Consider the following 12,226-nt stretch of genomic DNA (forward strand, 5'->3'; position numbering starts at 1 on the left):
CTACAGCGTATTGGGTGTCAAATGTCAGACGTTGAGGACGCAAGGTAGGAGACTGGAGAAGGACGGCTTCTTCTGTAAGAACAGTCAGTTGATTACCAGACAGTCAAGAGGGGGGGAAAATAACCCAAGTTCCGACCAGAATTAGATGGTGTTCTTCTGCGGAAGCAGTGCCAGAAGACGAGGATGAAGGTGGGGACATTGACTAACACGCCAACGATGGCGACTATGACCTCTACAGGGAGGGCCATATTGCGAGACTTGGTACTTGAAGGACTGTAATTATAACCCAAGGGAAAAATAGAGTAATTGAGAAGTTCAAGGGGCAGTTCTATAACAGGAAAAGTAAACATGTCAAACGTGAAGTATGTGAAAGCCAGAGATGATATATATGCATCTCAGCTTCGCGAATTTTGGTCAAATCCCCCCTGCAGACTGATGTCGTTTCGCAATGGCTGAGCTTGGCTGATTCCTCCGCAAACTCCGATACGTACTGGCAGTGGTGGCGCATGATGTTGTGCATCTGAACAGAAAATGGATGAAAAGCGAATTATGGCCAGCCCATCATGGCTCTTCCATGCTACTAGTATTCTCGGTTATTTCTCTCGCCCGAAAGTATTGTTAGTCGAAGGCTCATGTTCACTGTTGTACATTATGAAGTCACCGAACATATCATAAATCGCATCCTGAAGCCCCTGGCTGGATATTTCACCTTAGGCCAAGAAGCGATCTCGTGGAATTGACCTGCGGAGAATTTGCAACTGAAAAGAGAGAGGAACCAAACCACATTATTGTCTAGGGTTCCTTTTATGGATTCGAGCTGCATACTACGCGTCCAAAGTGCATAATGAGGCATTCTCGAGCCTCTCTCAATCACAGCCTGATTTTCACTTCACCCGTAGCAACATCATCGACATACTACCCATTCAAGGCACTTCCAAGAACAACCTATCGGCTCCACAGATCCTGGCTCGCGTTTCTGCATGACAGATGTGACTGAGAAAACGCGAATTTTGGCTGCCAATCAGGGACCCGAGGAACCAGCCTCACTGGAGCGCTGCTGCATGATGACCTAGGCCTCCAAACCAGGCTCTGGAACAGTACGTATCAAACGCGAATTTTGGACAGAAGCTAATTAACCAGGTACTCAGGTACTTTCGGGTGCCTGTAAGCGTGGCAGTGGATTCTTTACTTGGGTTGGCATTTACCTTAGGGCCCGACGTTCCCATCCATTTCCTCAACTTCTTCCTGTACTCACCACTTAACATTTGCAAGTGGTATATATTCCAAGAAGAATTTACTCAGACTATTCAACATGCCACAAGCACCAAGAATTCCTCCCGCTTTGTGGGAAGCCGAAAGACCTCGCATAACTGAGCTGTACGTCAATCAAGACAAGACTCTCGACGACGTTATCCAGATCATGACTGAATCTGGCTTCCATGCTACGTAGGTCCGATTGATGGCAGTATCGTATATTATGTCTGATCATGAAATAGGAGAGCCCAATACATTCGCAAAGTGAATGTCAACTGGAAACTGCAAAAGAATTACACCAAAGAAAAATGGCAGCATGCGAGCGCTTTAGTCACCAAGCGTGAGGCTGAGGGAAAGACAACCCAGCTCAGCATCGATGGTAAAGTCATACCAGAGAAGAGGAGGAAGAAAGAACTGAGAAGATATCATGTTCCGCAACTCGAGGAAGATTGTGAGTGCAACATGCTTGGATACAGACATCTGCTAAATGTGTTTGAAGTCGTTCGTACTAGCGACTGTGGTGTGGTTGCTTTAACACCGCCATCATCGAGCTCGAAGATTGTTTTCATCAACAACCTCCCTTGGCTGAACTTCCGAGAAAGTTTCACTAGCCTGAGTGAGTTTGGTCTCAGCATAGCCGTCATATATCAATACTGATGCAACGCAGTCAGGAGTCGAGCACGACCTTGGAGTCCAAACCAACAAAATGGGTCACTTGCCTTTGAAGTGACATATCCATTACTCTCAGGTGTCGATGCCAATAGGGAAATAGCTACAGGAGGTCTGCCACTGCCAGAGCCGCCAGAACTCGTCTCCGATCTGGCCTCGAAACGCCTTGACATCACACGACAGAGACTATCTGATCTGATGCCAATTCTGGATAATTCAATGGAACTACTCCCACAGAAAGAGCCATCATGGTTACAAATTTTTAACTCGCTTGTGTTTCTTTGCTCTAATAATTTGATGGGAACCGAAGATACCTCCTACGACCTACTTTGGGTTGCTATCTCGAGTGGCTTCCTCATCAAGATGAAGCATCTTCTCAATCTAACGGGACCAACCACAGAAATATTTGCAAGAAGCCTTCTCTTTGTGGCCATCAGAGTAGGAGGAGACAGAGGAGTGGAATTCTTACGTTTTTTACTCGAGTCTGGGGTCAGCCCTGACAGCATTGATCCCTATGACCATTATGTTAAAACCGAAGTGTATTTTCTAACCTTATGACTGACTTATAAACTTAATACTGCCACCACCTTCTAATTGCCCTAAACCTTCTCTTAGCCTTAATAGCACTAATATATATATTATTATAAAACTTTCTATTAAGCTTTTCTTATATATTAGTATTTCTTAATAATTCTAATAGCTTTATATTATATCTAGAAGTTCTTTTTAATAAATCGCCTTTTATACCTTAATTAGGGACTTAATTTACTTTTAGTTTTTTCTTTTAATTAACTTTATAGTCTTTTTATATCTAACCTTATTATTAAGAAAGGCTTTTAGCGCCTCTTTCTCTTACCTAATAGCTTTCTTAACCTTTTAAAAAAGTCTTTAAATAGTATAAGTAAAAGTATATATACTAAAAATAGCTAATTATTAAATAAGGTTATTTAAAAGTCTATTTTATTTTTTAAATTTAATAATCTTAAAAATTTTATCTTTTTTATCTTTAATAGCTTTAAAGCTATTCTCTTTCTTAAAAGTTTATTAATAATTTTTAATATTATTAAAGTTAAAAGGAATTCTATTAATATACTACTACTAGAATTTATCTAGATCTACTATATAAATAAGCTTTTATTTAAGTATATATATTACTATATTATTCTATTATTATTTTATATTTAGTTATCTTAAGAAATATATTAAAAGTATTTTCTTATAGCCTATAATAGTAGGAAAATAAGTTATTTTTTAGGTTTTAATAATATTAGTATTTTATTATAGCTATTAATTAGTTATTATAGTATTAATATTTAAGTTATAGGCTTAAAGTGTTATTTATAGTTAAGATTTGTGGCTGTGAGCTTATTCTAGCAGAGAGAACCTAGATCCCTATGACAGACGCTCTGCGCTATACCAAGCAGTGAGACTGGATAACATGGCTGCGGTTCAGCTACTTCTTACCTTTGGGGTGGACGTGAATGCGAAGAGCAAAGGCACCGAATACGACATTGTCGATAGTCCTCTTAATTGTGCCCTTGGTATACCTGGTGACGATGGAATAATCGCAAGGATGCTGATTAATGCTGGCGCAGACACCAACTCGGGACTCGAGAAACCTCTTATCCGGGCTGCCAGAAAGGGCAAATCGTCCCTCATAAGACACATGTTGGAGGTCGGAGCAGACCCGAAACTGTTACCAGCAGGAGGCCTTTCAGTGATGTACTACGCAATATATCGTCATGATCTGATCATGGTTGACATGTTGATGAAAGCGGGCTTCAACTTGAACCTGTCGATAGAGGAACTTGAGGATACGGATCTTAATCTCATGAGAGATGAGTTTAGTGCCCCCAACGCACGCGGAATCCTTACTCCCGTGCAGCTAGCAGTACTTCGAGGTGCTTCTGATATTGTCAAGCGACTAATAGAGGGTGGTGCACTTATGGACACGTTTATCAAGCCAGAAGTTCTCAGGGGCATAAGTTCATATATACCCTTTGAAGGAATATTGACTCCCCTTCAGATATCGATCCAACAGAGGAAGGATGAGATTACTAAAATACTACTAGATGAGGGTGCCAGCGTTGACTTTCGACATCCATCCACCTCGACAGCATTGCAGTTGGTATGCAGCATATCAAGAGAAGAAAGGGAGAGGACAGAATTGATTGAAGTACTGTTGGCAAAGGGAGCAGATGTGGATGCTCTTCCGGGAGAAGTGGCAGGGAGAACAGCAATACAGGCTGCAGCTGAATCTGGGAATTGTGACCTTCTCAAACTACTTTTGAGTAAAGGTGGCAATCCCCTAGCCCCTGCCGCTACGAAGAATGGACTGACGGTTTTCCAAGCTGCACTAAAGTCCGGCTCATCTGAGCTTGTGACTTACGTATTTTGGGAACTAGGGAGTCACTATGGCGGTCTCGGTATCCTCGACGGAACGAATTACCTGGAGGAAGCAGTGTCAGCAGGTGACATGCAGCTTCTGAGTACAGTGATGGAGTTCTGGAGTCGCCGTGGGTTATGTTGGCCGAGTGAACATATTTTGTCGGCCCTTAGAGTCGCAGTCCGGAACGGGTTGACGTACCTCATTCAGTTTCTCGACGCTGTTTCATTCACTATTTCCGAAGAGGATGTCGGATCCATGATATGCGAATCGATTTGGAGTGGAGATAAGATAACATTTGACTGGTTGATGAAACATTTCCCCGAGTCTGAGCTCGACCGTCCTCAGCCTGGATACCCGACACCTCTCTGGCTAGCATTGTACAAAGGCCAGTCTTACATGGTACAACGATTGGTCGACGCGGGAGTAAGCACAAATCAACCATCATTACCTCTAGGCTCCAGAGAAGGCGCTTATCGTGGCATGGTAGCTGAAATGCCACTCAAGCAGGCAATATCTCGATTTGACAGCAGATACATAGAACTCCTTCTTGAAAAAGGAGCAGACCCAAATGCCGTGGACTTTTCAAACCAAAGAACTGCGCTTGGGCTTGCTCTTGTACGAGGCGCCTCGCTCTCAACCCTTCAGTTACTTATACACTACGGTGCAGATGTCAACAAGCCTTCAAAGTGGGGGACACCACTTGAGCAAGTCATAAAAGGACGTTTTTTGCCAGATGTTGCTCTAGAGAGATTCCAATTACTTCTTAGGTGTGGGGCTGACGTGAATGTCTTCACAGCTGAACAGACATTGATTCAATTGGCTGTTAGCAGGGAAGATCTGACGTTGGTCAAGCTTTTTATTGAAGCAGGAGCGGATGTCAATGCGTCAGGGACCGGGATGACTGCACTTGAGGCAGCCGTTAATGGCAACAATACATATCTAGCAAAGCAGCTTATCGAAGCTGGAGCCGATGCGAGCATTTCCTCGACTGCAACGAGTGCACTTCAGCTGGCTGTCGCCAGGAATAACATGGAGCTGGTTGAGCTTCTTATTCAAGAAGGTGCGGATATCAATTTTTTGTCACTGTATAAGACCGCACTTCAAACAGCTGCCGATGTTCAGAGTCTGGAATTGCTGAAGTATCTCATTGAACGGGGTGCTGATGTTGACGCGGTATCCCTTGACAATGTCGCGACAACTCTTCAGTACGCCGCGATGAATGGCAACATTGAGATCGTCAAGTATCTTGTCGAGCGTGGAGCCTCAGTCAATGATCAGGCTAGCCGTTTCTACGAATTGACAGCTCTCGGGCTTGCAGTTAAAAATGGCCATACTGAGGCAGCCATTTTCTTCATCGAAAGCGGAGCCTCAGTCGACAAAAGTCCCACTGCTGATGGTACAACTACACTTCTTCAGCTCGCCGCAAAATATGGGAATCACGAAATTGTGACTTATCTGGTAGAGAACGGAGCCGCAGTCAATGAAGCAGCCGCGACTGAAAGAGGGGCGACTGCTCTTCAATATGCAGCAATCACTGGTAACATCAAGATTGCTGTTTTCCTGCTCGAGAACGGGGCTCATATCGGCGCCAAGGGAGCAGACTTTGATGGAAGAACTGCACTTCAAGGAGCGGCAGAGCATGGCCGACTTGATATGGTCTATCTGCTATTAGATAATGACGAAGAGCCCGACACGGTTGAGGAAAGGTGTCACAATGCAGCAGAATTTGCAGAGGCTGAACACCATGATGTTATTGCTAGGATATTGAGAGACTACAGAAGGCCGTAATGATCGAAAGGCAAAGCGATTATGCTATTGATGATCGTATTCTAAGTTCTGTCTGCTGATTGAAGCTCTCTGCTACAAGTCTCATGGGTTATCGAGGTTGCGCCTTGCTGCAAACTCGAGGTGTCATGTCTAAACTAGCTGCTTCAGGGCGACCACGCCATTTAAGCCTCCTCTTTATTCTTATTTCTCTCGTCCATCTCGACCTGCTCAACACTAGCTGTCTCGATATCCTTCTTTTGGTGCTGAGGAAGGGTTTCGTCGTGAACACCAGCAACGGCATGCTCAAAGGCACGGCCACGCTTCTCAGGACCAAACATTGTGGTGAACATGATACCAAGGGCAATGATAGCAGTAGCAATACCCATGACAGGACCATAAGCCTCAACCTTGTCGCCGTTCTTAAGTGTGACGAATGTCTTTTCGGCGATGGCGTTGACAATCTGGGCAGATGGAGATGAGATCATGTTGCCGATCTGGTAGGTGACACCAGGGAATGAAGATCGGAAGGCAGGAGGCGACAGCTCGTTGAGATGGATGGGAATAACACCCCAGGCACCCTGAACGAAGAACTGGATGAAGAAACCAGAAGCACTCAGTCCTCTCTCGGTGGTGGGGAGAATCCAGGCTGGGATCATGAGGGCGGACATGAAAGCCGAAAAGATGATGGCACGGCGACGACCAACAAACTGGCTGAGGTATCCAATGATCGTACCACCCACACAAGCACCAGTCTTCATGAGAATCGAGGCGCGAGAAGCAGCAGAGTTGTTGAGTTCCTTCTGCGTCAGCATGAAGGTAGTGTAGGAGTCTTGAGAAGTGTGCGAGTAGTAGTTGAACCAAGTCATGAGGAAACAACAGTAAACGCACATCTTCCACTCAGCGATAAGCATCTTCTTGCAGTCTGCCCAGAAGGCACCGGGAGTGGAAGACTGCTTTCCCTTGGCGCGGGCTTCGAGGAATTGTTGGGACTCGGGGAAGAAGATACGAACGATACCGACGGCAATTGAGATACCAGCTAATTGATGTTAGTGGATATTAAATGATAGGCTTTGGCGATGATAGCTTACCAGCAATCCAGAAAACTGTCTTCCAACTCTCAGTGCTGCCTCCAACGCCAAGGTTGGCGCATGCAGCCAAGACGTAGCCGAAAGAGTAGCCCTGTTGCAAAATACCAGACATCAAGCCTCGAGCGTTGGAGCTAGAGCGATATTAGCACGGAAATAAAAACATTCTCCAAAACTTGGCAAACTTGGCAAACTTGGCAAACTTGGCAAACTTGGCATGATGAAGTTCAATTGGGGTAGGTTTGACTTACGGGCACGACTCGAGAGCCATGGCGATAGCATTGCCGTAGACTCCGCCCATGAAGAGGCCAAAGAGACTTCGCACGGCGAGGAACTGCTGGAAGGTTGAGCTGTAGATGGTGGCGATCTGAAGAACACCGAGGATGATCATGTTGAAGACCATGGGCCACTTGCGACCCCATTTGTCACCAGCGAGACCGAACATGGCGGCACCGACAGATCGGAGGAGAAGAGTGAGGGTGATGGCAGTGGTGATGGAGGTCTTGCTGGTGTCATAGTAGGCCGCCAGCTTCTTGGTCTGGATTGACAAAGCGTGGAAGTCGAAAGCATCAGCAGTCCAGGCGCAGAATCCAACAAGGAAGAAGACCCAATCCTTGCCAGAAAGCTGAGCCATGAGACTGATGGGGTTCTTGATGGGATCTGGGTCCCGCCACTCAGTGGTCTCTTCACCATTCTCGTTGGTGATCACGACGCGCTGCTTCCAGATGAAGAGATCACTGAGAGCTTGCTTAGCCGTGGGAATGACACCCTTGACCACGGGGCCAGCGGGCTCGCCTGCAGATGGTTGCTGTACCATTGTAAAGATGCTTATACAGGTCTTGTAGGGAGAAGAGAGGTGGGAGGGATGATGGTTGGGGAGAATTGAGTTTACGAGGAGAAGAGGGGGCATTTATATCCTTTTTTGCGCAACGCCAGCCACGGCCGCAGATCACAGCAACAAGCTTAATGTGTTATCTCCGATTACAGCATCACTAGCCAGTCCCCATATCATGCAGTGTAATGGTAACATCCAATACAGGCCAACATGTCGCACCAACACAAAGCCCTAGAGTTACAGCAGACGTGGGGATGGGTCTCGAAGTTGGGGTACTCGTCTAGCGGATCATGCCCGTGAACAGAAAGTGAGGTGACCACCCTAGCCTTGTTCTGTTCCCCGCAGAGCGAAGGAAGTATGGGGATGGAGAAGGGGTTGTCATTTGTTGAGCCGGGTGAGAACGGAGGGAGGAAGGATTTTGGTCTGTTGACTGGGATCAAGGTTGAGAGTTTGTTGTCTGTGTGTGTATGCGGGGGAGAACAGGATGGCAACGGATCCGCAAGTTTATACGAATGTACGGGTTTAGACAATACAATGTGATAATAATACTACGTAGTCAATCATTTTTGCAGCGTTGTCTTGTTTTTTGGTATCTCCTTATGACATATCCCCCTCTCGCCATATTCTATGACGCTGTATCACTCCATCACCCACCAAAAGAGGGCTGGAAGCCATGAAACACAATTGGTCACATGGGATTAATCACCAAGATGACAACCCCGTTCGCATACATAACAAAAGGTGGACACCTCCAAAAATGTGCGGAGAGGCCGAGCCAGACTTATTCGGCAATACGGCACCGCTGTGCTTCTCAGTGTAACTGCCGATCACCCCGGAATTTACGCTTATACCACTTTAACGTTAGGGTTTGGCATAACATTTTAAGGCTCCCTGTTAAGCTTACCTTGCACTGTGAAATATGGGGCCTATCACACCCACTGGCTCTGCGGGGAGAGACAACTAACACCTAAAACTAGCAAGGGCAGAACGTAGGCAGAACTTTTCTTCGCAGTCCCCGCTTACGCTGTAACCCACTACAGAGAAAACAGAAAGCAGGTGGAGGCAGAATTGGGGGAGATACATGCCGAGTCCCCATCTCGATAAGTGACCTTGGCGTTGGAGGTGAAAAGGTATTGGCGTTTTTCTTGGTCACATCTAGGGTCGAGGTCAGTGAACTTGGAGGTGTAACGATGACCCATGACGGGCGGTTGTTGGTTTAATCCCTCGTTGGTCCATGCTTACATGCATCATCTGTGTGAGTGAGTCAGGATTGTTCTGGAAGTTGATCGCCGTGGCACTTCTGTAACATCGTCCCTCTTTCGCCAGTCACTTTTGCAGTCCGACTGTTTTTCTTGGTTGGCGATCATTTCGACGGGATGACCTCACTAACAAGTGCGTCTTGGCTGACTCGGGAAATAATCGCCTTGGCGCCGAGACGGTTTCTAAATGAGGAAATCCGTCGCATTGAAGCCGATTTTTTTATCACCAACAAACAACGGCTCACCTATTGAAGTTATCGCTGCAGACCAGCCAAGCTATGGTGAATCCTCACCAAAGACTCATAGAGATAAGAGACAACCCAGAATGTCAAAGCTCTACGGGTCAAGTCCACTGAGTCAATCTTCCCTCCGTCTTTTCCCCAAAGTGAACAAGGATTCCCTCCTCGGTTGGAGATTGAATCGCGGGGCTAGGCTGCATCTGCTTCTTTAGTCACAACCTCCGATCAGCATTAACCCAACAAAGTAATTGGCTAGAAAAGTCGACGCACTCTCCATCGCACTGCTTGGTTCTCGACCCCCAAAGTCCCGACGTTCTAGTGGTCGCTCGTACGATATCTCCAACCTCCACCTGGAGGGGAACGATACGATATACCTCTCGTCTAGCTAGGGAGTTTCGAATGCCCGAGGTCAAAGCAAACATTGACTTTCCACTGATATCCGGGGTATCTGGGTGCTTGTTGCACTTGTTCGACAGTGAGAGGCTAGGGTCTGTGTCAGAGACAGCGCATAGGAAATGTCGGGAGCGCAAATGTAACTGAGTTACCAAGTGCTACAGTTCCAGACTCCGACGATGCATCGAGACTGGGGACACGAACGAAAATCCCCTATCATCCCAAGCGCCCGCACCTCTAGCGTTTTCGAGAACATTTCCCAATTGTAACTCATACATACATAGCTCTTCTCCACGCGTTGGCAACCCTTCTTTCTCCAAATTGTGGCAAACCTTACCCCTGCCAATACGTGGAATGCTTCCGCTTATACCTTGATAAGCATGTATGCTTTTTATTCGGATCATTTCGGGATGTGGGATGATGGTATCATGATAGTGAAAAACTGTTATCATGAAAAAAGGCAATGAGCTGTTTGATGCTCTGTTTTTGAGTAATCTTCCCCACAAAGAAGCTCAGATGTTTCCGTGGGTCCGAGATCTGAAATCTCAACCCCATAATCTGAATCTTTCTCCAGGTGTTAACCATGTCTGTCATACCAAAGTTGCAGTGTCCCCAGAGTACGGGGCCTCAGATCACCTGATTTGAAATGTACAGCTGAGATGAATCCTTCGTTCATCTTGTGTTATGGGGCTGTGATCAGATGTTAGCTGTGCATTGGGGACGCTTTGACTCCAACTTTGCAAACGCGCGGAACTACGCTTCCATGGCAAAGGTAGTCTGATACTGGGGTCACAGAGTTGTGATTCGACGGTGATGTGATTTGGGGTAAATGGTTCCAGATTATCGTTGAGGCATTATGGATTAGTCTCTGATATGTGAGCTAGGTATGTCATCCCAGTGGCTTGAAGTTTATGCTCGAGCCTTCCGTTAGTAGCGGAGACTAGTCATCCCTTCCTTGTAATACTTTCTGGACCAACAGCAGGGTTAGATGCATAGCAAGGTCGGTTGCGCAAGATCGAAAACACCCCAGCTATCTCCACTGGCATTCAGACGACAAGTCTAGAAGTCCATGCCCCGAGACATCCGAAGCTTCTAGACTAAGCTATCTCTGAATGCACTACACGTGGTGTTATTGTAAGCGTTTCACTGGTTCCAAGCCACTGAATTATGTATGGTTGAGCTACCACTGCGGCTTCGTGATACCTGTCTGGTAAACAGACGGCGCGGGCGCCGAATTACATACTTGGCCCCCCAGCTGTCCCACCGTCCTGAGAAGGGCGAAAACGGACGGTAAATAAACGGCTCGTCGTTATCTCTTTGACTGTTTCCTACGAGTCAACCCGAGGAGAAACACGCCAAGTATTAAAGGTGTCTGTAACTCAGCAGTGGTGCTTGATTGACAAATAAACAAGCTCTCTAAGCTGGTAACCCTTGCGTAGCGACTTGAGTATCAAGGCATGATAAGCAAGGTTTGCCACTATGTGAGAGATTACTTGATATGAAAGTGGCAGATCAATATGTGTATATCGAAGCCTGGATGCTGAGGGAGGAGAGCACGGCTCCATTTATCTTAAGAGGCATAACAGTCTGCGATGGTTCATAGCTCGAGGGATAGGCCCATGTGGCAGACATGATTTAAGTCTTTAAAGTCCTCTTGTCTGTCTACCTCTGGTATCTCCTTGGATTTCTCAGGTCGGTTCCTTGTGCTAAAGCTGAGAGTCTAGGTTAAGCTATCTGATGAGAATACTTGCTCGAAATCACTGAACTCGCGAATAAGAAGCTCACCAGCACATGGATCAATGTTATTAAGCTACTGGAAGTGGAATGAATAATTGTTAAATGATCAAAAGGCGTCTTTACCAGAATGTTACCTCCTCGAGCGCTAACTCAGGTTATCATCTTTACATATTCCTAGATGATGTTTTCTCAATGGCGTCACATTTTACCATTCGACAAGACAAGACAAGTTACAGCTTACGGAGTCGCCATGGCCACAGATGCTGAGAGACAAGCTATTTCCTAGGGTGCTTTTGAGTTATAACGGAATCTCACTAGTCACTGTGCGTTTCTTGTCAGACTTCTCTGACAGGTAAGAAGATGACTGGCAGAACCAACAATGGAACTCGTGATTTTCCACGTGAGTCCCTCTAGACGTGAACAAAGCTAAAAATAATATGGATCCTTATCAATACACGAACACACTGTATCTCTTGTATGTAAAAACTGTGCCAACCAGAGGTCATAGTAAATTATCCTACCCTACTGCCCTCTGCGAGCAAGAAAACTTCTGAGGTAAAGCCAGAGGGCCTGAAATGCCTAATCTAAAGCCTATTGAA

The 12,226-nt window shown here is 46.1% G+C and overlaps 3 protein-coding genes across 3 annotated transcripts; 2 read left to right on the forward strand and 1 right to left on the reverse strand.

Annotated features, from left to right (window-relative positions):
• Window positions 1–1,312: 1,312 nt before the first annotated feature.
• On the forward strand, window positions 1,313–1,911 carry J7337_006597 (uncharacterized protein; the record flags this gene model as incomplete). Its single annotated transcript, XM_044824259.1, has 2 exons — window positions 1,313–1,446; window positions 1,497–1,911. The coding sequence occupies 2 exons, from the start codon at window positions 1,313–1,315 to the stop codon at window positions 1,909–1,911; spliced, it is 549 nt and encodes a 182-aa protein (XP_044679916.1).
• A 1,450-nt stretch (window positions 1,912–3,361) lies between these two features.
• On the forward strand, window positions 3,362–6,100 carry J7337_006598 (uncharacterized protein; the record flags this gene model as incomplete). The annotated part of the gene is made up of 2 exons (XM_044824260.1): window positions 3,362–4,998; window positions 5,080–6,100. 2 exons carry the CDS (start codon window positions 3,362–3,364, stop codon window positions 6,098–6,100), a joined length of 2,658 nt encoding a protein of 885 aa, XP_044679917.1.
• Window positions 6,101–6,261: 161 nt separating this feature from the next.
• On the reverse strand, window positions 6,262–7,981 carry J7337_006599 (uncharacterized protein; the record flags this gene model as incomplete). The annotated part of the gene is made up of 3 exons (XM_044824261.1): window positions 6,262–7,115; window positions 7,168–7,298; window positions 7,416–7,981. The coding sequence occupies 3 exons, from the start codon at window positions 7,979–7,981 to the stop codon at window positions 6,262–6,264; spliced, it is 1,551 nt and encodes a 516-aa protein (XP_044679918.1).
• Window positions 7,982–12,226: the final 4,245 nt, after the last annotated feature.

The sequence above is a fragment of the Fusarium musae genome, chromosome 5, assembly GCF_019915245.1.
Source record: "Fusarium musae strain F31 chromosome 5, whole genome shotgun sequence".
Lineage (NCBI taxonomy): Eukaryota > Fungi > Ascomycota > Sordariomycetes > Hypocreales > Nectriaceae > Fusarium > Fusarium musae.